At 67.2% G+C, this 21396-nt stretch overlaps 3 protein-coding genes across 5 annotated transcripts; 1 reads left to right on the forward strand and 2 right to left on the reverse strand.

Moving 5' to 3' along the window:
• Positions 1–347: 347 nt before the first annotated feature.
• On the forward strand, positions 348–12240 carry DVL1 (dishevelled segment polarity protein 1). Of its 2 annotated transcripts, none has more exons than XM_082651680.1 (15): positions 348–581; positions 5937–6006; positions 6134–6255; positions 6542–6645; positions 6889–7027; positions 7280–7373; positions 7453–7522; positions 7605–7744; positions 7820–7896; positions 7982–8049; positions 8192–8344; positions 8950–9081; positions 9160–9327; positions 9412–9618; positions 10877–12240. In XM_082651680.1, exons 1-15 carry the CDS (start codon positions 412–414, stop codon positions 11263–11265), a joined length of 2103 nt encoding a protein of 700 aa, XP_082507806.1. In that variant the 5' UTR covers positions 348–411; the 3' UTR covers positions 11266–12240. The 2 variants fall into 2 exon arrangements, with proteins under 2 accessions (XP_082507806.1, XP_082507807.1); XM_082651681.1 differs by having other exon boundaries at positions 8192–8269.
• Positions 12241–13101: 861 nt separating this feature from the next.
• TAS1R3 (taste 1 receptor member 3) lies at positions 13102–15864 on the reverse strand (the record flags this gene model as incomplete). The annotated part of the gene is given in 15 exon segments (XM_082678015.1): positions 13102–13339; positions 13341–13565; positions 13567–13792; positions 13795–13812; positions 13815–13880; positions 13883–13924; positions 13927–14227; positions 14280–14462; positions 14580–14680; positions 14683–15039; positions 15042–15144; positions 15148–15360; positions 15437–15646; positions 15648–15723; positions 15725–15864. Coding segments are annotated over 15 exon segments (2499 nt in total).
• A 1662-nt stretch (positions 15865–17526) lies between these two features.
• Positions 17527–21343, reverse strand: CPTP (ceramide-1-phosphate transfer protein). Of its 2 annotated transcripts, XM_082670752.1 has the most exons (4): positions 21293–21343; positions 20284–20435; positions 19196–19328; positions 17527–19035 (listed from the first exon to the last, which is right to left on the reverse strand). In XM_082670752.1, the coding sequence occupies exons 3-4, from the start codon at positions 19315–19317 to the stop codon at positions 18513–18515; spliced, it is 645 nt and encodes a 214-aa protein (XP_082526878.1). In that variant the 5' UTR covers positions 19318–19328; positions 20284–20435; positions 21293–21343; the 3' UTR covers positions 17527–18512. The 2 variants fall into 2 exon arrangements, with proteins under 2 accessions (XP_082526878.1, XP_082526879.1); XM_082670753.1 differs by lacking the exon at positions 20284–20435 and having other exon boundaries at positions 21293–21337.
• Between the last annotated feature and the right edge of the window lie 53 nt (positions 21344–21396).

Here is a 21396-nt window from a genome sequence, read left to right on the forward strand (position 1 = left end):
GCCGCGCCCGCGCGTGCGCAGCCCCGCCCCTTGCCGCGGGCAGCCCGGTGACGTCAGGCCCGCCGCTCTCTGGCGCCCCCCACGGCCGCGCGCAGCAGGGCCCGCCGTCCCTTTAACGCGCGGCCCGAGGGGGCGGCGGCGGGGCGCACGGACGCGGCGGGCTTCGCGCCCTCCCTGCCTGCGTCCCGGGCCGGGGGCGCATGGGTGGCCGCGGGCGGCGGGGCAGCAGCCGTGGTGTGTGCGGGGCCGGGGCCGGAGCTAAGGCCGGCAGGGCGGGCGGGGCCGGAGCGGCCGGGCGGGGGCGCGGGGGCCTGGTCGCGGCTGGGCCGGGAGCGGCGCGCGGGCGGGGCGCGGGCCGGCGGCGGGGAAGCGCCCGCGTCCAAGGCCCGGGCCGGGCCTTAGCGCCGCGCCATGGCGGAGACCAAGATCATCTATCACATGGACGAGGAGGAGACGCCGTACCTGGTCAAGCTGCCCGTGGCGCCCGAGCGCGTCACGCTGGCCGACTTCAAGAACGTGCTCAGCAACCGGCCCGTGCACGCCTACAAATTCTTTTTCAAGTCCATGGACCAGGACTTCGGGTCAGTGGGCCACAGGGCCTGTGCGCGGGCGCGCGTGTGGGCACCTGTCTGCGCCAGGCAGGGCAGATCCTGGGGCTGTGACCCGGGCGGTGCCTCCCCTTGCCTGCGCGCCCCGGTGCGGTGTGTCCCACCTGTCTGTGCCCTGAGCAGGGGACGCCTGGGCCCCTGACTGCCTGCCCAGGAGCCTGAGAGCTCTGGACGGTGGGCAGGCGAGGGTCCTGGCTTCTCCACCTGCCCTGGGTCCTGTCCTGAGTGTGACTTGTGGTGGAGGTCTGTAGTCCAGGTCGACCTCGAAAATACCACCTTGGCACCTGTCAGGCTCAGGGTCCTTTGCCCCCCTTATGTGGAGGTCAGATGCTTAGGGATGGCCTGGAGAGCTTGCGATTCATGGGGCTTGGGATCAGAGGAGTGTCCGAGTGTTGGGAGGGGAGGGGTGGGGGTGGGGACAGGGTGCCGGCCACCCAGTGGGTTCCCTAGTTAGCATGGGGGAAATGAGGTGATCTGGGACAGGGGCACAGATCTGTCTGCTGGGGTCTGCAGACGTTTCTGGAGGCTCAGGATAGCCTCCTCCTGACCCCCTTCTCCCGGGCCCTCGGGACAGGGCAGAGGTCAAGGGTCACTGGGCAATGTGGGGCTTTATTCCACCCACCCCTGCCCCGGGGTTGCTGGCCACAGGGCTTCTGTCCCTAATGAGCCACATGGCACTTGGGTTCCTGGGAGCGGCCCAGGCCAACTGCTGACTCGGGGCAGCTTCTGTGTCAGCGTCCGCATGTCTGCCCTTAGTGGTGGCTGTTCTGGCCGTGGGGACTTCCCGCTTGTGCTGGGCTGGGCCTCTGGAACGGTGAGCGGTGAGCTGGAGGCTGGCTGTCCGCTTGAGGCCTGACCCGGCACAGCCACGGGTAACCTGAGTCCCCTGCTCAGCGGTGCTGGGGCGGGGGCGGGGGGGGGCACCCAGAGGCCTCGTGCGCGGAGCAGGTGTGCCTGGGTGCCCTCAGGCAGCCCGTGTCCTTGTCTGTGGCTGCGTCTCGGAACTTTGACATTGAGCCATTTCCTGGATTCTGTGGTTTGCATGGGCCTTGGGCAGGCCCAGGTCAGGTCAAGCTGAGGCTACTTTGTGGCTCTCAGGAAGGCCTGAGGGACATGTGGGCAGCTGGACTCTCATGCCTCCCCAGCACCAGGGAGAGGCAGAGAAGGGGGCATGTGCTCTTGGCAGCCTGCAGCCCTGCCGGGCTCGTGTTAGGAGCCACCCCCAGGCTGGGCTCCCCTGGTAGGGCATTGATTTGGGGAGCCAGCCCTCGTTGGGTGATCTCCTACAGTCTCACTGCTCTGGGTCTGCTGTGCTTTGACTGTGAGCACTGGGTATGTGAAAGGGTGCTTTTGTTTTTAACGTAGTTTATTATTTCAACAAAAATTACTGAAGTCACACATGCTCTGTCACAAACCAAAGCCTGCAGGGAATGTGAGGCACAGTGTGTGCCCAACCCCCTAGGTTGCTGCCCTTGGACCATGATCTGGGGTGCATCCTGAGGGCCCTGACCCTGGTCCTCCGTCTGGTAGCTGCTGAGCTGCAGAGACCCCTGCCCCCATCAAGGTGCACTCCCAGCAGAGGCTGGGCCTGCTGGAGGATTTGCAGGACCCATGGGTGCCCTGGCCTAGGAGGTCAGTGGGCAGGCAGATCTGGGTCTTGAAGCACAAGTAGGAGTTCTTCAGGTTGTCTCAGCATGACTGGGATGAGGGGGGAGAGAACAAGACCGGGCTAGTAGGCTGGGCTGGGACGGGGAGGGATTCGGGTGACTCTGGAAGGCGAAATGGGCAGACAGAGCAGGGGAGGCTCACCTTATTCCCCACCCCCGAGACCTCTGGTTTGTGGCCTGTTGGCCTCAGGGACTCTTGGAGAGGATCTGCCTCTTCCTCCCCTCCCCTGAGGTCTACCTACAGAGCTCCAAGTTTTATTTATTCTGTAGAATCATTTACTCAGTGTAATAAATTTCCTCTGGGAGGGGCTGAATAGTCACTCACACTTTAGTATAAATGAGAGCTGGAAGCTCACCCTAGATACCTAGTGGATGTAGCTGGAGGTTGGGGAAAGTGGGGGCAGGTCCTGGCTGGGCTGGGGCAGCAGCCCCCTCATAAGAGGGGTGGCCTCAGATTGGGGACTGTGAGGGCACCTTGTGAGCCTGGGCTTCCTGCCCTAACCCCTCAGCCCACTGTGGGCTGGGCCCTGAGTTCCTGGGGCCTCTGTTCCTGGCCACGGCTGGCCAGGAAGGGAACCCCTTCCCTTACTAAGTCTAAGGTGTGGCCACCGCCCCATGCTCTGGGCCGGGTCCCACTCCCCACGGGCATCTTTGGCCAAGTGGGTGGCGAGTCCTGCACCCACCTCCCACTTTTCCCATGCAGGTCACAGCTCTTGTGTCCCAGCGAAGCTGGGGAGGGTCTCTGGGCTTGTGCTCGGCTGGCCTGGAAGTGCCAGGCATTGGGTTTGGTGAGCGGCAGTGCAGGGAGACGTCTGGGCCCAGCCTTTGGGCTGAGTGGCAGAGGGTGAGGGTGTCTGGCTCACAGGTTTCTGCTGCCAGGGCTGCCTTGCCGATTCCAGGCCTGGCTGGACTTGGCAGTGGCCCTGGCCCCTGCATCTCTGCGCCAGGAGCTCTGGTCTGTGGGGCCATCTGTCTGTGGGCCCTGGGGGGTGCAGTGGGGGGCTGTGCTTGGCCTGGCGCAGGCTGCCCGAGCTCCCACTCTGCCCACCATCTGGAGTCAGTGCCCCTAGTGGTGTTGGGAGAGTCTAGATGGGTCACCCCCCGGAGCTTGTGGCAGGGCTTGGAGGACTTGGATCCACTCACCCCGAGGCCTGCAGAGCCTGGGCCTGGGCAGGAGGCAGTGAGGGGACAGAGGAAGGCTCTGGGGGAGCTGAGGACCCCGACCCATGGGGGAACACTGTGCCTCTGGGGACATAGTTGGGGCCATCCCACTGGGCCTCTGGGAGCCCAGGGGTCCCCCTGGGCCCCTGGCTCAGCTCCAAGGGCCCCGCTCTGAGCAGATTCCTTGGCGGGGCGAGTCTGCAGGGGTAGCGGGCGGGGCTGGGCAGCCCAAGTTCTAGGGTAACTGGGATTTCGCCAGGAATCCTGAGGTTGTGGGCAAGATGCCAATGGGGGTGCCCCTGGGTGGCCACCACAAGGTTCAGTGTCTTCACTGACCACTGCTCCTGAGGTCTACTCTCAGACCTCAGGGGAGCCCTGGGGTTGTGTGGGGGGCATTTCCCCAGGCTTGGCCAAGGCCTCCCCCAACCCCACCCCCGACCTCGTCCCTATCCCTGGTCATCGCCGGGGGTGGGCAGCGTGTGCCCCTGTGCCCTTTGTCCTGGGGGCTGGGGCACCTGCCCCTCCCTCCCTGCTGTCCCGGCCTAGCTGCCCCTCAGCGCCCCAACGCCCGGTGGAGGGCAGGATGCTCCGTAGTGCAGGCTGCAAGGTATGTGTTTCGCAGGCTGGAGAGGGCCAGGGAAGCAGCGCCTCTGGGCCCTGGGAGGGGCGTTCGTGTGTGGGTGGGCTACATGGGGGCCTCAGGCAGCCCCGGGCGGCGGTCACCTGGAGGCTCTGGCTGTGTGGGCACTCAGCATGCCCCTGGGCCCCCCTGCCTGGGGTGTCCACCTCTGGGGGAGCCAGGCAGGCCCCGTGGTGTAAGTCAGAAAGGGCGAGGGCGGGGGCGGGGGGGCGGCAGGGGAGGCCGCCGGCCGGGCCACTGGGGCTGTGAAGTGGGAGCCAGGTCCCTCCCATGTCTCTGTCACCGCAGTCGCTCAGAGACGGTGCTTGGGGCCTGCTGGGCCCCCGGGAGGGCTTGCTGCAGCCCCGTCTGTTGGCTGCAGCTGGCAGAACCACAAGTGTCCCCAGGCCACCGCAGGTCTTCCTGGGGTGACGAACTTCTGTGTGGCCTCCTTGACTAAATCTTGGGCTGGGTCTCGGCCTCCCCAGAGCTCAGCTCTGCTGGACTGTGATGTGTGAGTGGGGGCCACAAACACAGTGTCTGCTCCTCACTGGGGAGAGGGGGTGTCCTGAGAAATGACTCTTTCTGTCCCTTGTTCTGTCCATCTCATCTGTACCTGTGTGGCTGGCCCTGGGATGCCACACAGGCACAGAACGGGGGGGTCACCGAAGGACCCTGGCGGGGTGCCCCCTCCCTCCCCAGCTGGCCCGTCTCCTCTGTCCACTCTGCCCTGAGGTCTTGGGCCCTCTCCTGGTGGGTGGGGTGGACTGGAGCCTTGCTCTCTGGATGGGAGCGTCCTGTGCCACCTGTTGCTGCCAAGGACTAGCCGAGTCGCGGTGTCTGTGCCCAGCGGGCCACAAGGCCGCTTCCCGCCTGGTCTCCCGGCTCCTGTTTCTGCACTGGGCCCAAGCCCAAGTGTAGGAACCTGCCACGCTGGGCAGGGCTGGCCTCCAGGGGGCAGGGCCTCGGGGCACCTCCTGCCACAGGCCCCGCCCTGCCTGCCCTGCTCTCCGGGCCTCCCCGGGGAGGCCGCAGTGTGGGATGTGTCTGGGCCACAGCACTGCCCGCCCTGCCCCGTGGCCCTTCCCCTGCTGCCCTCCTCACCCTTTTGAACCTGACACCTGGACCTCTCCAACCAGTTTCTGGCCCCAGGGTCATTGGCCTCCTTCCCAGTTAGCATTGCCGGGCCCTTGGCGACCTGCCTCTCCCACCCCACCCCAAGCCCCCCTGACTGGGGGCGGCATTAAGGGATAGGCCAGGGCTAGCCGCTGGGCAGTGGTATGGCTGGTGGCACTCGCTGCCCTCCAGGGCCTGAGGCTTCTCTGTGGCCCCAGCTGGCCCTGAGCTTGGCTACCCTTCCAGGTCTCGAGTTGGGCTGGTGCCATTGAGTGGGGGTCTGTTTTTGTCTCCCTGGCTGGGCCGATGGGCCGGGGGGCGGCCGCCTGCCCTTGGAGTGTGTGCGTGTCGGTCTGTGTGTTGTGCCCTCTCGACCTGCCCGCATCTGTGCTGAGGCCTGCTGTGAACCAGGCCCTGTTCTAGGCTGGCAGGGTGGGCTCTGCCCTCACCATGCACAGGCCGGGGGGGCACAGAGGCGCAAAGCAAGGCAGATACTCGCATTTTAGGGCCGTCCAGGCAGTGACCCTTGGTGCTGGGAGTGTCTGGGTCCCCTTGGACCTGGGCCCTGGAAGGGGCCCTTGGAAGGGTGGTAAAGGTTCCTGGGAAGGGAGGTGCCAGGTGTGGGCATCCGCACAGGCTGACATCTGGGCGTGTGGCTGGACGCCCCGTGTGGCCTGCACCCCAGACGAGCTGGGGCCCTCGTCCAGAGCCCAGTGCTGGGAGCAGGCCCCACTGCAGTGGCCTCACGGCTGCATCTGCCTGCAGGGTTGTGAAGGAGGAGATCTCCGACGACAATGCTAGGCTGCCCTGCTTCAACGGCCGCGTGGTCTCCTGGGTGAGTCCACGGGGTGCTGGCAGAGGGCCCTGGGCTGGTGGGAGTGGAGGAGGCTGGTCACCTGTGCCCCGGTGCCCTGCCAAGGCTTGCCTGGAAGCCGGTCCCTGAGCCCTGCTCTCCTCCGCAGCTGGTCCTGGCTGAGGGCACACACTCGGATGCAGGGTCTCAGGGCACTGACGGCCACGCAGACCTGCCTCCGCCTCTCGAGCGGACAGGCGGCATCGGGGACTCCCGGCCCCCCTCCTTCCAGTAAGGACTCTGAGGGGTGGCGCTGAGCCCACTGGTTCTGAGGGGCCTGTGTCCTGCCAGGCCTCTTAGGGGTGGGGAGGGGCAGGTCCCTGAGCAGGGACCCACGGTCAGTAGGCGCTGGTCAGCAGAGGAGGGGCGGGCGGAGAGGCCTGGAGTGGGCCGGCGGGTGGATGGGGGCCCCTGCTGGAGTCGGGGTCCCACCAGACGAGGGCAGCAGAGGAGCTGAGAGGGCGTTCGAGGCATGAGTGGCCCGGCCGCCCCAGCCCAGCCCCCCTTGTCGGCACAGCCCGAATGTGGCCGGCAGCCGAGATGGGATGGACAACGAGACCGGCACGGAGTCCCTGGTCAGCCACCGGCGGGAGCGAGCCCGACGCCGGAACCGCGAGGAGGGTAACGAGGCCACACCCTTGACCTCCCCGGGACCCCATGGGCGCCCCAAGCCCCTGCTGACCCCCACGTACTGCCCTGTCCAGCGGGGGTCCCTTGGCAGAGGTTCCAGGACCCTAGTGGCCCCCCCCAGCAACCCAGCGGTCACCCTGCCAGCTCCCAGGTCAACAGGTGCTCTAGGCTGCAGGGCCGCCCGTGACCTCCAGGGGACCCCACAGCCAGCCCCCCTCCCTGCTGTCCCCATAGCCGCCCGGACCAACGGGCACCCAAGGGGGGACCGGCGGCGGGACCTAGGGCTGCCCCCCGACAGCGCGTCCACCGTGCTGAGCAGTGAACTTGAGTCCAGCAGCTTCATCGACTCGGAGGAGGACGACAACACCAGCCGGTGGGCGAGGGCTGGGGTGCGAGGCGGGGCGGGGCGTGTGCGCAGGGTGTGTCCGCGTGCATGTGCACGTGTGGGCAGGGGGCCCTGCTGGTGGCTCGCTGTCTTGGGGGGGCGGCTTTCCCCAGGTCTGCCCCGCCCCCGCCCCTCTGGCCTCAGTTTCCTCTGCCGCGTGGGGGAGGGGTGGCCAGGCCCTGACTCTGAGCCGACCGCCCCCACCCCCCACCCCCACCCCCCACGCCCCGACCCCGCCAGGCTGAGCAGCTCCACGGAGCAGAGCACCTCCTCCCGGCTCATCCGGAAGCACAAGCGCCGGCGGCGGAAGCAGCGCCTGCGGCAGACAGACCGGGTAGGTGTGGAGGCCCGAGCGGGCAGGTGGGTCCCAGCCGCGGTCCCACCCGCAGCCCCTCACCTGGCGCCCCCCGCAGGCCTCCTCTTTCAGCAGCATCACGGACTCCACCATGTCCCTGAATATCATCACCGTCACGCTCAACATGGGTGAGGCCTCGGCGGGGCAGGTCCTCGGGCCTGGCACGGGGTCCTCGGGTGGGGGGCACCTGCTCACCCCCCCTCTCTGCAGAGAGGCACCACTTCCTGGGCATCAGCATCGTGGGCCAGAGCAATGACCGGGGCGACGGCGGCATCTACATCGGCTCCATCATGAAGGGCGGCGCCGTGGCTGCCGACGGCCGCATCGAGCCGGGTGACATGCTGCTGCAGGTGCGGGGCCGGGGGAGCCACTGGGGGGCCGGGGGGCCGGCACCTGCACCCACCCCGCTGACCCCTCGTCCCCAGGTGAACGACGTCAACTTTGAGAACATGAGCAACGACGACGCGGTGCGGGTCCTGCGGGAGATCGTGTCCCAGACAGGGTGAGGCGCGGGGCGGGCGGGGCAGGGGCTGAGAGTTGGGGGGGGTCCCCCCGGGGCCTCGCCGTGTGACCCGCCCTCCCCGCAGGCCCATCAGCCTCACTGTGGCCAAGTGCTGGGACCCGACGCCCCGCAGCTACTTCACCATCCCGAGGGGTGAGTGACCCTACGGGGCCAGCGGGGCGGGGGCGGGGGGTGCCCAGCGCGGCCTGAAGGTCCTCTCTCCTCTGCGCCCCTGTGCTCTGCTCTCTCTCCCGCCGTCCGTCCGTCCGTCTGTTGCCGCGCGGTGGCCGCCCAGCTGACCCCGTTCGGCCCATTGACCCGGCCGCCTGGCTGTCGCACACGGCGGCGCTGACCGGAGCCCTGCCCCGCTACGGTACGAGCCCCTGCTCCAGCGCCGTCACGCGCACCAGCACCTCCTCACTAACCAGCTCGGTGCCCGGCGCTCCGCGTAAGTGGTGGCTCACGAGACCAGGGAACTGAGGCCCCAGGCGAGGGCCTGGCCGCGGCGCCCCGGATGGGGATGGTCGGTTGCACCCGAGGCCCAGCCCATGCCAGGCTCCGGCAGTCAGATGCAGCGCCCACAGGGCTCCGCCCTCCTCCCAGCCTCTGGTGGAGGTGGAAGATGCCTGGAGGGGCCCGGCCAGCCCAGGGGTCTGCCTGCGGGCCGGGGCGGGGCGGGGCGGGGAGGGGCGGCTGTCTGAGCAGGGCCCTCACCTGGCTTTCCTGCCACTAACATGACTAATAGCCCCGAGCTCGCGGGGGAGGGGGTTGAAGAGGCCCGATCTCCGCCCGCCCGTGGGTTCCTCGTCCTGGTTGGATCCCAGATTCTGATGAAGCGCCTGCAGGGTAGGAGACGAAGGTCCAGCCCCCACCCACCCCCATGTGCCGGCTCCCTGACCCTCGGAGCTGTCAAGCAGTGGGGCTGGACCCCCCAGTCACTGGGCCAGCAGAGTCTGGTCTCTGAGGGGGTGCGGCAGGTGGGGCCTGGGGTCCATTCTGACCCCCGCCCCGTCTGTCAGCCACTCGGGCTGAGGAGGAGGCCGTGCCTTGCAGAGCTGGAGGAGGTGCCGCTGACGGTGAAGAGTGACATGGGCGCTGTCGTCCGGGTCATGCAGCTGCCGGACTCAGGCCTGGAGATCCGCGACCGCATGTGGCTCAAGATCACCATCGCCAACGCCGTCATTGGTGAGGGTCCCACGGCCAGCAGAGGGGGCGGGGCGGGGCGGCCCCGGGCCCCTGCCTGACGGCCGCCCACCACACCAGGGGCGGACGTGGTGGACTGGCTGTACACGCACCTGGAGGGCTTCCGTGAGCGGCGGGAGGCGCGCAGGTACGCCAGCAGCATGCTGAAGCGCGGCTTCCTGCGGCACACGGTGAACAAGATCACCTTCTCCGAGCAGTGCTACTACGTCTTCGGGGACCTGTGCAGCAGTGAGTAGGGGCTGCGGGGCGGGGTCCCCAGAGGGCCCGCCCACGCCAACCCCGCCCCCCTCACCCCCGCCTACCCCTTCGCAGACTTCGCGGCGCTGAACCTCAACAGCGGCTCCAGCGGGGCCTCGGATCAGGACACGCTGGCCCCGCTGCCCCACCCGGCCGCCCCCTGGCCCCTGGGGCAGGGCTACCCCTACCAGTACCCGGGGCCCCCGCCCTGCTTCCCGCCCGCGTACCAGGACCCCGGCTTCGGCTACGGCAGCGGCAGTGCTGGCAGTCAGCAGAGTGAAGGTGAGGGCCTCCCGCCCGGCCGCCACACCTTCCCCACCGCCTAGCTCTGCCCTGTGTGCCGGTTCCTCCACCCTGTGTGCTCCCATCCGCTCTGTGCTTGGGCCCTGGGTGGCTCCTTCTAGAAGGGGCGAGTGGTCGAAGGGGGGCCAGAGAGAAGAACCCGGAGGCTTCAGGGCTTGCGTGTGGGGGCCGGTGCTCCAGCCGTGGCAGAGGCCAGAGGTGGTGTGGGAAGGATGGGGGCGTCGGGGTGTGGTGGCCCGGGTGGGGGAGTGGCATGGGGACCCCAGGACACAGTGGAGGACAGAGACTTCCGCCTTCCACCTGCAGCAGGAGGTGACAGTTTCATAGACGGCCCAGCCCGATGCTGGGATGTGTGGGGCAGCTGAGCGGGAAGCTTGGGGTGTCCCTGAGGAGGGGACCTGTTGGAAGTGTCCCGAGGCTGAGTGGGGTCAGTGAGGTCCATGGGCCCGTGCCCCCAGCGTCTGGGGAGAGGTCTGGTGGCTGGCCCGGTGGACCCAGAAAGGGACGGGGAGACAGGAGAGTGGATCGGAGGATAGTGGTGTCTGAGGGGAAGCCGTGTTGGGCACCTGTGGACCCTGGACAGGCCCAGCCGGTGGGGTCACACCCTGGTAGCAGGGTGTGGGTGCCCAGCCGGGCCTGCTCTGTAACTCATCTATCCCTTGCTTTGTGCTGGGCAAGCCTTAGACTGAAGGACTAGCGGAACGGACCCTCGGGGCCGGTAAGCCAGGGTCCTGCCCGGCGTCCCTCCCGGCACATCCCCAGCCAGTGGGCGTCTTCAGGTTCCCGACACTTCCTGAGCCCAGGAGGGGCTGAGCCGAGTGGCCAGCCAGGGCTCCAGGGTCAGACGAAAGGCGGGTCTTGGGTGGGGAGCCCAAGATGGCCGGCAGGTGCGCCAAGCACACACGGCCTTCTCTGGGCCTCGGTTTCTCAGCTGCAAGACCAGGCCCTCGGTCCAGGCACTGGGGTGAGGAGTGGGGGCACTGAGCTGGCCCTGGTGTCCCTGCCTGTCTGCCACTGCCCCCCCGCGCCCCCCCCCCCCCGGCCTGCTGCAGCTGCTCTTGCTTCCCTGGGCGGGGCCGGCCCAGCCCTTGTGTCTGCATGGCTCCCCCCTCCACCTGCACCCCGGCTCAGGACCACCAGGCTCTGCCCCTGGTTGTCCTCGCGATGGCCGGCCATCTTGGAAGAGTCAAGGCCCGGCACTGACCGTCGCATTCCTCTCCCCCCTTCTTGACCCCAGGAAGCAAAAGCAGTGGGTCCACCCGGAGCGCTGGCGGGAGCAGCCGTCGGGCCCTGGGGCGCGAGAAGGAGAGCCGGTCGGCTGGAGCTGGGGGCAGTGGCAGCGAGTCGGACCACACAGTGCCAAGCGGGGTGGGCAGCGGCGGCTGGCGGGAGCGTCCTGCTGGCCAGCTCAGCCGTGGCAGCAGCCCGCGCAGCCAGGCCTCGGCCGCCGCCCCAGGGCTCCCCCCGCTGCACCCCCTGACAAAGGCGTACTCGGTGGTGGGCGGGCCGCCTGGGGGGCCGCCTGTCCGGGAGCTGGCCGCTGTCCCCCCAGAGCTGACAGGCAGCCGCCAGTCCTTCCAGAAGGCCATGGGGAACCCCTGTGAGTTCTTTGTCGATATCATGTGACCAAGGAGAGAGTGCTTCCGGCCTGGCCACTGCTTCCAGCCAGTGCTCCTGCTGCCCCTGCAGGAGGGGCTGCACCTGGAGCTTGTGTGGCCTTCGTGGCCTTCCTGGGTCAGACCAGCCTGTGCTTCGTGCCATGGGGTCTGGGCCTGGCCAGAGTGGCAGCAGGCTGGAGGAGAGGGGCTGAGGGTAGCCCAGGCCACCGTAACCTGGATGGCAGCCCGTCCTCCTGGCCAGAGCAGCTGTGTCTGTGCAGACCCCGGTGGGGGGGCCTCCATCTCCCTGTGCTCAGGCAGGTCTGACCTGCCCGCCTTGGCGTGTGCCTCAGGGACCCGCACTCGCCCACAGTGCTGTGCACGGGGCCTCAGGTTGAGCTGAGAGGTGGCCGCTAGGCCTGGGCCCCCCTCTTCACCCGGTTCACAGGCCCCACCCCCCATCCTGCCCAGGCCGGGGTGGGGGGCCCTCTCGGGGGTAGGGTCCTAGCCCCGAGGCCTCTCTCTGGCTGCCCAGGGTAGGGATCTAATTTATTTATTTATTGCCTGGCCTGTGTGCTCCACGGGGTGGCGGCCAAGTCAGCTGTCCCCCACTCCCAGCCACTGGAGCAGAGTTTCATGTGTTCACCCCCACCCCGCAGGGACACACGGTGTGTCTGAAGGTGTGCGGGAGGACGGTGAGGGGGAGATGGCAGGAGAGGGAAGGTGACACTGAGGGCAAGGGCCACAGATGCACACAGCTGCTGCCGGGGCGGGGTCTGGGGCAGAGGGCGTGGCCAGTTCGCCCCTCCCCGCGGTCCTGGGGTGGCCGCCCACGCACGCACGCACGCACGCACGCACGCTGCTCCCTCCGTCCAGCGTCGCTGGCCTGCACACGTCTGCACTGTAGATACTGTGCGGAGCTGGAGCGTCGTCCAGGTAGTTAATAGAGCTGCTTCTGTGTAAATGCTATTTTAAACACTAAAAAGCATTTAATTTTATGGGACCGACGTGTGATCTGTCTCTTTTTAACCACTTTAGGAGATTGGGGTGCAGGGGCCGGGTCAGCTTCCCCAGGGTCCGTCCGAGAGCTGACCCAGGACCCAGGACCCAGCGACAAGGCCCTGGCCGCAGCAGTCCTGGCGGGCGGTCTTCTGTCTGTGGCGCTGGCTCCTGGCTCCGGTGGGGGGTGCGGGGGGTGGAGGGTGGGGTGGGGTGGGTCGTCCTTGCGGCTGGTGCTGGCCTTGGGTCTGATCCCCGACCCTGGCCGGGCTCTGTCCGCGGTGCTGGAGGGGACTGGCCACATTCTACTGGCTCGCTGGCCAGGGAGAGAAGGAAGCTGGGTGCCCCCTCCTTCCTGAGCGGGTCTCTGCCCTGCAGTGCGGCCCACAGTCAGGCACACACCCCTGCAGAGGGGTCAAGAAATCCCCACCCACCCGCCAACCTCCCACTCCTACGATGCTTGGACAGGATGCTGGGGGGGGGGGGGCCCAGGCTGGGCCCAGCCAGGCAAGTGCTATCCAGCTTTGCCTTCACATGGTTTGGCTGGGGGCTTTCCTGTGCGCTCAGCCTGGGCTACGGGGGGCCCCGAGGAAGCCTCCATGGGCCTCTGTCTGGAACAGTGGCACTGGGTCACCTGTGCAGGCCAGGGCTTGGCTGGGGCAGGGACAGAGCCTGCCTCTGGGGCCCCAGGGGTTGAGATCCCACGGAGCTGAGGCCCCTTATGCACTCTGGAGGTCACTGTGGGGTCAAGGTCAGCAGAATGTAGGGCTGGGGAGTCACAGCGGAGTTGGGGCACAGTCTAGGTTGCTGCATAGGGACTTGGTCTGGGGGCACCTTGATTAGGTATGAGTTCACTGGGGTGAGGTCACTGGGTCAGGGGTCGCTTGTTTTCTCCCTGAGTCTCCTCCCCGCCCCCACTGCTGCCTCGCCCTCTGGCATCGCCAGGGCCCCCTCCCAGGAAGAACTCAGGGGTGTTGAGGTCCGGCCGCCACAGCAGCAGGTAGCACTTAGGCAGGTGGGAGGTGCCCAGGATGCCCAGCACACAGAAGAGGATGGCGCCCACCTGCACGGCAGGCTGGGAGACCGTGTGCACGTCGGCAAAGGGGGACGAAGGAGACCCAGGTGATGAAGTAGGCCAGCATGGCAGAGGTCAGGCCGCGGGCACCGTTGTAGCCCCCGGGCCAGCTCTTTACCGGGAAGGTGCCCAGGAAGCAGAGGAAAGCCAGCGTGGCGTTCACCAGGCCGAAGCTGACCCAGGAGCGCACGTGGCAGTGCACCAGCGCCTCCGTGGGCAGCACTTGCCAGCCTGTCGGCACCTCCGGCGGGAAGATACCAGCCAGCAGCCCACAGGCGGCTGCAGAGCCGGTCTGCCCAGCTCGGCTGCAGCTCTGACCCCACGAAGATCTCAGCCGCCTGCAGGAAGGGCGTGCTCCAGCAGCTGGTGAGCAGGAGGTGGTGCAGCGGCGGCTGGGCCAGGCAGCTGGCAGGGCTGGGCCGGCCGGGAAACAGGAGGACGCTGAGGCAGACGAGGCCCAGGCAGAGCAGGCCTGTGGCCCCCCACCCGAGGCCCGAACCATGGGCTGTGCCGGCGCCAGATGAAGAGTCCCAGGGCTGCCAGCACCAGGCCCAGAGCCAGGGCCAGAGCAGAAGCAGCCCCAGGAACTTGGGCCGGCGGGGGAGGCACCGGTGCTCCAGTCCGGGGACCTGTGGTCCTGGTCACACTTGCTGCAGAGGGCAGGGGGAGGAGAGGGGGGTGCTGGGGGCCGTCGGCTTCCCCCAGCCTCGCCCCTGCCACGGCTCTCGGAGGGCTCACCTGGGTTGCGCTGGTAGCTGCCTGCTTTGCAGTCGGTACCGTCGTAACAGCAGGAGTGGAAGCCCTTAACGCGGTGCACCTGGCCCTCCTTGCACTGCCGTGAGCACTGGGGCACGGGCTCCGGGCACGGGCTCCTGGCACGGGCCCCGGGGCTCAGGCTCCGCACGGCTGGCTGCAGCTGCCTGAGCCCTGGGGGCCGCCCCGCTCCCTCAGGCAGGGCTGGCGCTCACCTGGTTTCCCTGCGTGTGCCACCTCACCTGGGAGTGCCAGAGCTGCAGGCTGCCATTGAAGGTGCCCACGGTACGCAGTGTGGGCGTCCGGTCCCACCGTACCCACAGCTTCTGGTCATGATTCACGTCCACGTTCCCGTTGGTGTCAAACCGCAGGCTCAGGTTGTGCGTGTTCTCCGGGTGCTGGCGGGGGGGGGGGGGACGGGGGGGCGGGGAGCCCCCCCAGCCCCCCCAGCCCAGACCTGCTCCCACTGTCCCTCCTCCCTGGTGGCGCTGGTGGCACAGCTCCCGTGCCCTCACCTGCCAGGGCCGCACGGGCTCCCGCACAGGGCAGCCCGAGGTGTCGCAGAGCAGCGTGTTGTGGAGCGCCTGGGCCACGCCGTACACAGCTGCGAAGGCGCGAAGGTCTGGCGGTGCAGCAGCCCGTCAGTCACGTTCTCCAGGGTGATGCAGTCACACTGAGGGCAGCACGGCCCCACCATGTGCTCCTCCAGGCCTGGCTGCCCTGCGTCCAGCGAGGCGCAGTAGGCGGGGTCCGCGGCCAGGGCCAGGCACGTCTGCACGTAGGACGGGAACTCGGGCATCTGGGCGCCCTGACGCGGGACGCCGAGCACGGTACCCACCCGGTCCATGCTGGGCAGCGTCATGACCAGGTTTGAGGGCAGCCAGGCCTCGCTGGCCACCCACATCTTGGGCGAGAGCCTGTAGCGGATGCTGTAGCTGAAGAGGGTGCGGGCAGTGCGGGCAGAGGAGAACACCTCACCACCTGCACGCTGCTCTGGTTCACCCGGCGTGGCAGGCCCTGCACGGAGCCCAGCCGCGGGCTGCCGGCTCTGGGCAGCGGCACCCAGCCCTCGCGCGCGATTCAAGTGCCCTTGGCGTCGTCCAGGCCAGAGAAGAGGCACAGGCCCTGCCAGCTGTACTCGTCTTCGCTGCCCACGGCGGCCACCCAGCTCCAGTGCAGCTCCCTCAGCAGCTCCACCACGGCCGCCACCTGCACGCGGTCGCTGGGCACCGTGTGGAGGAAGGACGGGAACGTCTCGCGGCTGCTCAGCCAGTCTGTGCTGGCGCCGTAGCTGACCTGCGGGTCCAAGGCAGCTCCTGACGCAGGGGCTCCCGAGGCGGGCAGGAGGGGGGACGCGGGCTGGGGGGTGCACGTGCGGCATGAGGAAGAAGCTGGTGACCAGGGCGACCTCGAAGGAGTGGGGCCCGATGACGGCCAGCACGTGGGGCTGGTACTGCATATAATCGCAGTAGGCGGCGACGCTGCAGCTGCCGGCCTTGGCCATGAACACCAAGCTGGGCTTCGCGGCGACCACAGGCTCCCAGCACGTGTTGAAGAAGTTGTAGCCCAGGCGCAGCCCCGGGGATCAGGGTGGACCCGCTGTTGACCTCCTCCATGGCCATCGTCGTGGCCAGCGCCCAGAGCAGCCCAGGGGACGAGAGCATCCTCAGCTGAGCCCAGGGGGACAGAGCCCCCCAGCACGTAGTCCCCTGGCCAGCTGAGCTGCCGGGACAGGCACAGCGGGGCCCCTGCCCTGACGCCCAGGACAGCCGCGAGGCCCAGGAGAGCCAGGCCTGGCATGGCAGGTGGCAGCTTCCAGCAGGGACGGCAAGTGGGCAGACTGACCGGGGCGCCAGATATGGGGAGTCGGGGCGTGGAGGGGCAGAGGATTTGTTTAGCAAAGCGCTTGCCTGTCCTCACCTGCCAGCTCGGGGCCCTGGAGATGTCCTCCATCTCCTGGGCCCCACAGGTGTGCTCACATTGGATTCATCCTGATGCCACCACTAGGCTCTCTGGCTGACAGTGACCCGGGCAGGCAGGCTTTGGGCAGCCGCTGACTGTGACCTTGCTACCTGCCTGTGCCCAAGCCCCTGGCACCCACCTATTCCTGGAGAGGGGTCACCCTGTACCCGTCTGCCAGAGGGGCCTGGATTCTCCGGCTGCCTGTGAGACAGGCTTGGAGGTGCCAATGCCCCAGGGAGTGGGCACAGAAACACTCCCTCCAGCCCTGGGGAGGCACTGTCGGCAGTCGGGGTGGGAGACTGCAGGGGTGGCTCCCTTGGCAGGCCCAGGGGCAGCCTGGGGGGGTGCGTCCCACAGCCCTGCAGGCCAGCCAGGAGGACAGTGGATGGCCGGATGGCCCACTCCCACCCCGTGGCTAGGGTGGGGAGGGTCCCGAGGGGGAGGCCGTGGGCTCTCGGCCTGCCTGGGGACAGTGCACCTTGAGGGTCTAAGGCCTAGAAGCTGCGGGGCCCCGTGGCTGGCCGTGCTCACACTGGCCTGGGCCCTGCCTGCACGGGCCAGGCTCACAGCTGGGCCCGAGGAGCGGCATGCAAGCGAGGGAGGAAATGCTGTAACCAAGCGGGCTGCTGCAGCCAGGTCAGCCCCAGGGTGTGCCGGGGGCCTGGGGGCCAGGCCAGCAGCTCCCACTTAGCCTCTGGGTGCCTGAGGACCCGTCTCCCCCAGTCTGGGGCTGGGGGCCTCACTGACACCAGGCTGCAGGCACCCAGAGGAGCTGGGGGAGGCTAGCGATGGCCTTGGGGTATGGCGGTGGGGCCCGGCAGACATTTATGGGACGTGGTCTAGGGATCCAGTCCTTGCCTGTCTCCACTGCCCTGTGGGGCACGCACACATGGCACAGCACACACGCTACACGCATGCACAGGGCCTGCACCTGCACCATTGCATGCACACGTGCACACACGTGCAGCCCTCACTGTCTGGCCCGGGGGAATCCCAGGCTGTTCCCCCAGTCACTGGCCTTTGCAGGCACACCAGGCTCTGGTCCCCGCTGGGTGTGGGGACTTGGAGGTGGCTTGTGTTGGGCACTGCTATTCAGTGCTGGCTTTGGGGCAGCGTCTGAGAGGACCCTCCCTGACAGGCATCCTCCTTCTGTCCAGGCCACTGCCATGGCGTGAGCACCCCCCTCCACTGGCTGCAGTCCAGGCAAATTTTCTTCTCTCTACACGGTGTGTGGCTGGCCTCAGACCTGCGTTTCCAACTCAGCCACTTAGGTGATTCTGTGACTCAGTTTTTTCACCTTTAAAGTGGGGATAATGTGGACCTTGGCAACAGATGGGGTTCAGCAGGGCTAAAGCTTGCACAGAGATGGGCAGGACCCCAGCACTGGCCGGGGCATACCTCACGTCCCTGTGGTTGACACAGCCCTGACTGCCTGGGAGCAGGTACCTGGCACACCCGACACCCCCGTCCTGGAGAGCAGCAGTTCTGCTAAGTGCAGTTTATTTATTTTGGAAAAGCCATCACCCGTATTACAGCTTCTAAGGGTACCTGAAAGCTTGCACTTATGTACGTTTGCTGCACGGTGAATAATGTCCCCTTGGCACCTGAGGTCCTGGCCTCACAGTGAAGAGGCAGTGGGTGGGGCCAGGCCCCCAAGCACTGGGTGATGGCTGGGATGGGTGTGGCCACCTGCCAGCCTGTCACTGAGGCAAAGCGGTCGAGGCCCCCTCCCTTGTGCTATGTCATCCTGGGACTCCTGAGCTCCACGGGGATGGAGCAGTAAGGGGCAGGGAAGAGGGAGCACAGCATCTCGCTGGATGCTGGAGAGGGAGAAGCCAGCACTGGCCCAGAGGAGTCCTGGGATCCTGGGGGTTCTCAGGCTGTGCTGTGCAGACTCTAGGCCACAGGCAGCGGCTGACACGTGTGCAGGGCGGTGGCAGCAGGGCAGTCCTTCCCTCGGGGCTTCAGGTCCTGCTGTCACTGCTGAGGACACGTGGGCCCCTGGCTGAGGAGGCGAGGGGCGGGGGGACAGCCTGCAGTGCTGACCCCTGCCCAGGACTTCCTCCCTGTCCTGGGGACAGCCAGCCGTTACAGAGGGGCCCAAGGCAGCCCAGCTGGGCAGACCCTGCGTCCTGCGCCCCACGACTCCCCGGCAGGGGCAGCTTTTCCATGAACACTAATCCTGACCCCCACTGACTGCTTCCTGCACTTCATCCACCCGGGAAGGGCCTGACTGGACATGAGTGTACCTTAGCTGGGGGTAAAGATGAGATGCCCAGGCAAAGGAGAGGCCGGGCGTGGAGCAGACGGCCGGCGTCTGCCTTCTCCGCGAAGCCTGTCTGCAGCGGCTGGATGCTCTGAATGGCTCCCGACGAGCTCAGCTCACAGGGGGACCCAGAAAGTTCCACGGTGGGACTGATAGGTCCCGGCTGCCCCCACCCAGCTCTGGATTAGGGGAAGCCCACCCCACCTGGGCCTGCCAGCCCCTAGGGTAGGTCCAGCAGGGCGTGCTCGGCGTACAGCCTCTGGGAGATGTCGTAGACGCGTTCGATGAAGGGCAGGGCCTCGCCCAGCATCTCCACGGCCTGCTCGGGGGACCCCACGTTCATGGTCTCCAGGAAGACCTTGCGTGTGGGCAGTGCACAGAAGGCCACGGTAACGGCGCGGCGGATGATCCAAGGGTGGTAGGCGGCCAGCGAGGCATTGTAAGAGTCAGTGCAGAGCGCGGCAGTGCGCGCGTCCTCAGGGCTGGTGCGGATGCCCTCCAGGAAGAGCTGCAGCCAGTGCAGGGCGCGGTGCAGCCGCAGCACCGTGCGGCAGCCCGAGTCGGGGTGGCGGGAGCGCCTCTCCAGGTCCACCAGCTGGCTGCCCACCTCGTAGGCCACCATGGCCTGCAGGGTGCTATAGTGCTCCTGCTGGGGGCCCCCGCACAGCTGCTCCATGATCTGCAGCTTCGCCACCACATCCTTGGAGATGAACGAGAAGATGGTGCCCAGGCTGTTCAGGAACCTGCGCGAGGGAGGCGGGCGCTCAGCTGGGGTGCGGGGGAGAGCACCCCCACCTTCTGGGCCGCTAGTGAGGACAGCCGACCAGCACCGGGCCGGCAGGTGACTACGAGTGCCAGCGGGACGCAGTGGGACACGTGGCCAGGAAAGGCCCTCGCACGCACCTGACCAGCCCCCTCCAGCTGGCGAGGTAGTGGTCCAACAGCACCTCTTCCTTCTCGTTGAGACACTGCTTGAAACTGAGCAGGACAACTTTCAGATTAAACTCTGACTCCAAGTCATCCATTTCAACAGGAACTGAAACACACCGGGAGTCAGGCTGTGGGTTGTCTCCTGGTGAGGAGGCTCCCTCCTTGGGTCATTATTTCGGGGAGGGGGGGCAGGGGCAGCTGGAAAGAAACAGCTGGGCTACTGCTGCTCCCCAGTGAAAGCCCACAATAACCCCCATTCCCAGGCCAGCCCCTCCTCCCCAGGAGCCCACCTCGCTCTGCTCGGGTCACACACTCGCAGACACACAGGCCTGGCCCGGCTCTTAGCACGGCCCCCCGACGCTCAGGCTTGTCAAACCACTGCCACGTCTCACTCGCGGGAGGCGTCTCTGCTCAGGTTTCCTTGCTGGTTTATAGTCTGTCTCTCTTGAGTGTATGTCTGTTCCTACTAACTGGAGAAGTATTTGCTGAGTCCCCACCCAGAGCCAGGCACCCATTCCAGTGCACTGTGAGTGAGACCGACAGCCTGGCCCCGCTGAGGCAACATCCTAGTGGCAGGTGTGTGTGTGTGTGATAATAGCAAAGACAGGAAGTTCAACACAGTAGGTAAAAGGATAAGCACCGTGGAGAGACAGACTGTGGGCTGAGGCTGGAGGGCCACGCCCTTCCTTGCTTGAAGCTGCATCGCAACACACAGAGCAGAGGCTGCGGGGTCAGCATTTGCCGACAGATGGACAGACACCAGTCTTCTCACTCCTACTGTAACTGTACCCGTCGCACACAGAAGGGCAGCTGGAGCACACACAGGTTTTCTCACGCTCTGAAGACAGCCACAGGCCCTCCCCCAGCCCCAGGGAGTCCAGAAGTGCCCCAGGCCAGAGGCCTGCTCTGGATTCTAGCATTCATATAGTCACTCCACAAACACCCAAGTGCCCAAGCGTTAGTGGGTGTCGCTGGGCACCTCAGCCCCTGCCTCCCTGGGTGCCTGGGGCCTGCACTGCGGTGTGGCTCTGACAGGCCCTGGGGACTGAGCTGTGTCTCACCTCATGTCCAGGACAAGCTCTCACCCCTTTGGGCATGGGGGTTCCTGTGCTCTTGGTGCTGGGAGCACTGTGGGAGCCCGGTCGCCCGAGGTGTGTGGTGAGAGCTCAGCCAGGAGAGCACACTGGTGTGCCTGGGCAGGGTCTGCCTTCCACTGTGCGGGCAAATCGTGCACTGTTCTAAGATCCTGTCCCACATCTTTGGGGAAAATGGGCCCGCACACCCTCCCCTGCCCACCACCCAGGCTGCTGGGAGCATCTGATGGGGCCCAGTAGGTGCTGCTGAGGCCCTGCAGGCCCCACGGCTTGGCCGCATGCCTGGCACTGGGTGGAGTGCCCAGAGGTGAGCTCACCCTGTCTTCAGGTGTGGGGGACAGCCGGGCCTGGACTCAGGAAGATAACACTCCGGAGGTTTCTAGAACACCCCTCCCCTCTCTCAGGCCCTCAGTCTTCTGTCCACCGAGCAGATGGCCTCTGAGGCCCTCAGGGCTACCTTCCTGGTCACCAGACATCCTGTGGGCCTGGCCTTCCTGCCCAGAACCTGAGCCAGCAGCCAACAGGAGGTGCCAGCAGCCTTTCAGAGCTTGGAAAAAACAGGAAGGGCAGGGGCGGCGCGGCCGGGGGCGGGCAGCCTGCCAGCTCTGGGAAGGTGATGCAGGGCACCGCCAAGGCTCCCCCAGGGGCAGTGCACGGCCCCAAGGTCAGGGCTCGTCCTGAGGCCGGCCTGAGCACCGCAGCCCTGTGGCTGACAGCAAGCTGAAGGACCCCAGGAAAAAGGGGGCAACCCTCCGGCACCACAGCCCCAGTCTCGCCTGCTAAGGGGGCTCCGGGTGGCGCCGAGGTGGGATCCGGGGCTCGGGTGGGTCCTGCTCCAGCTGAGGCCCAGGGATGGCTCAGGGGCCCGGGGTCCGGGCCAGCGCGGGAGTCGGGTCCTCGGCCGCCCCCTCCCACGCCCGGTTCGGTTGGGGTGGGTTTCCTCAGCGCCAGCTCGATCCCACCGCGTCCGGCTCACCTGCAACGCCGCCCCTCACCTGCCCCGCGCAGCCGCAGTGGAGGCCGCGGCCCCGCCCCCGGCCACTGACCCACCGCCCGGGATTGGCTGCCGGCCGCCCAATC

Source organism: Grampus griseus, assembly GCF_964374135.1.
Source record: "Grampus griseus genome assembly, chromosome: 1".
NCBI lineage: Eukaryota > Metazoa > Chordata > Mammalia > Artiodactyla > Delphinidae > Grampus > Grampus griseus.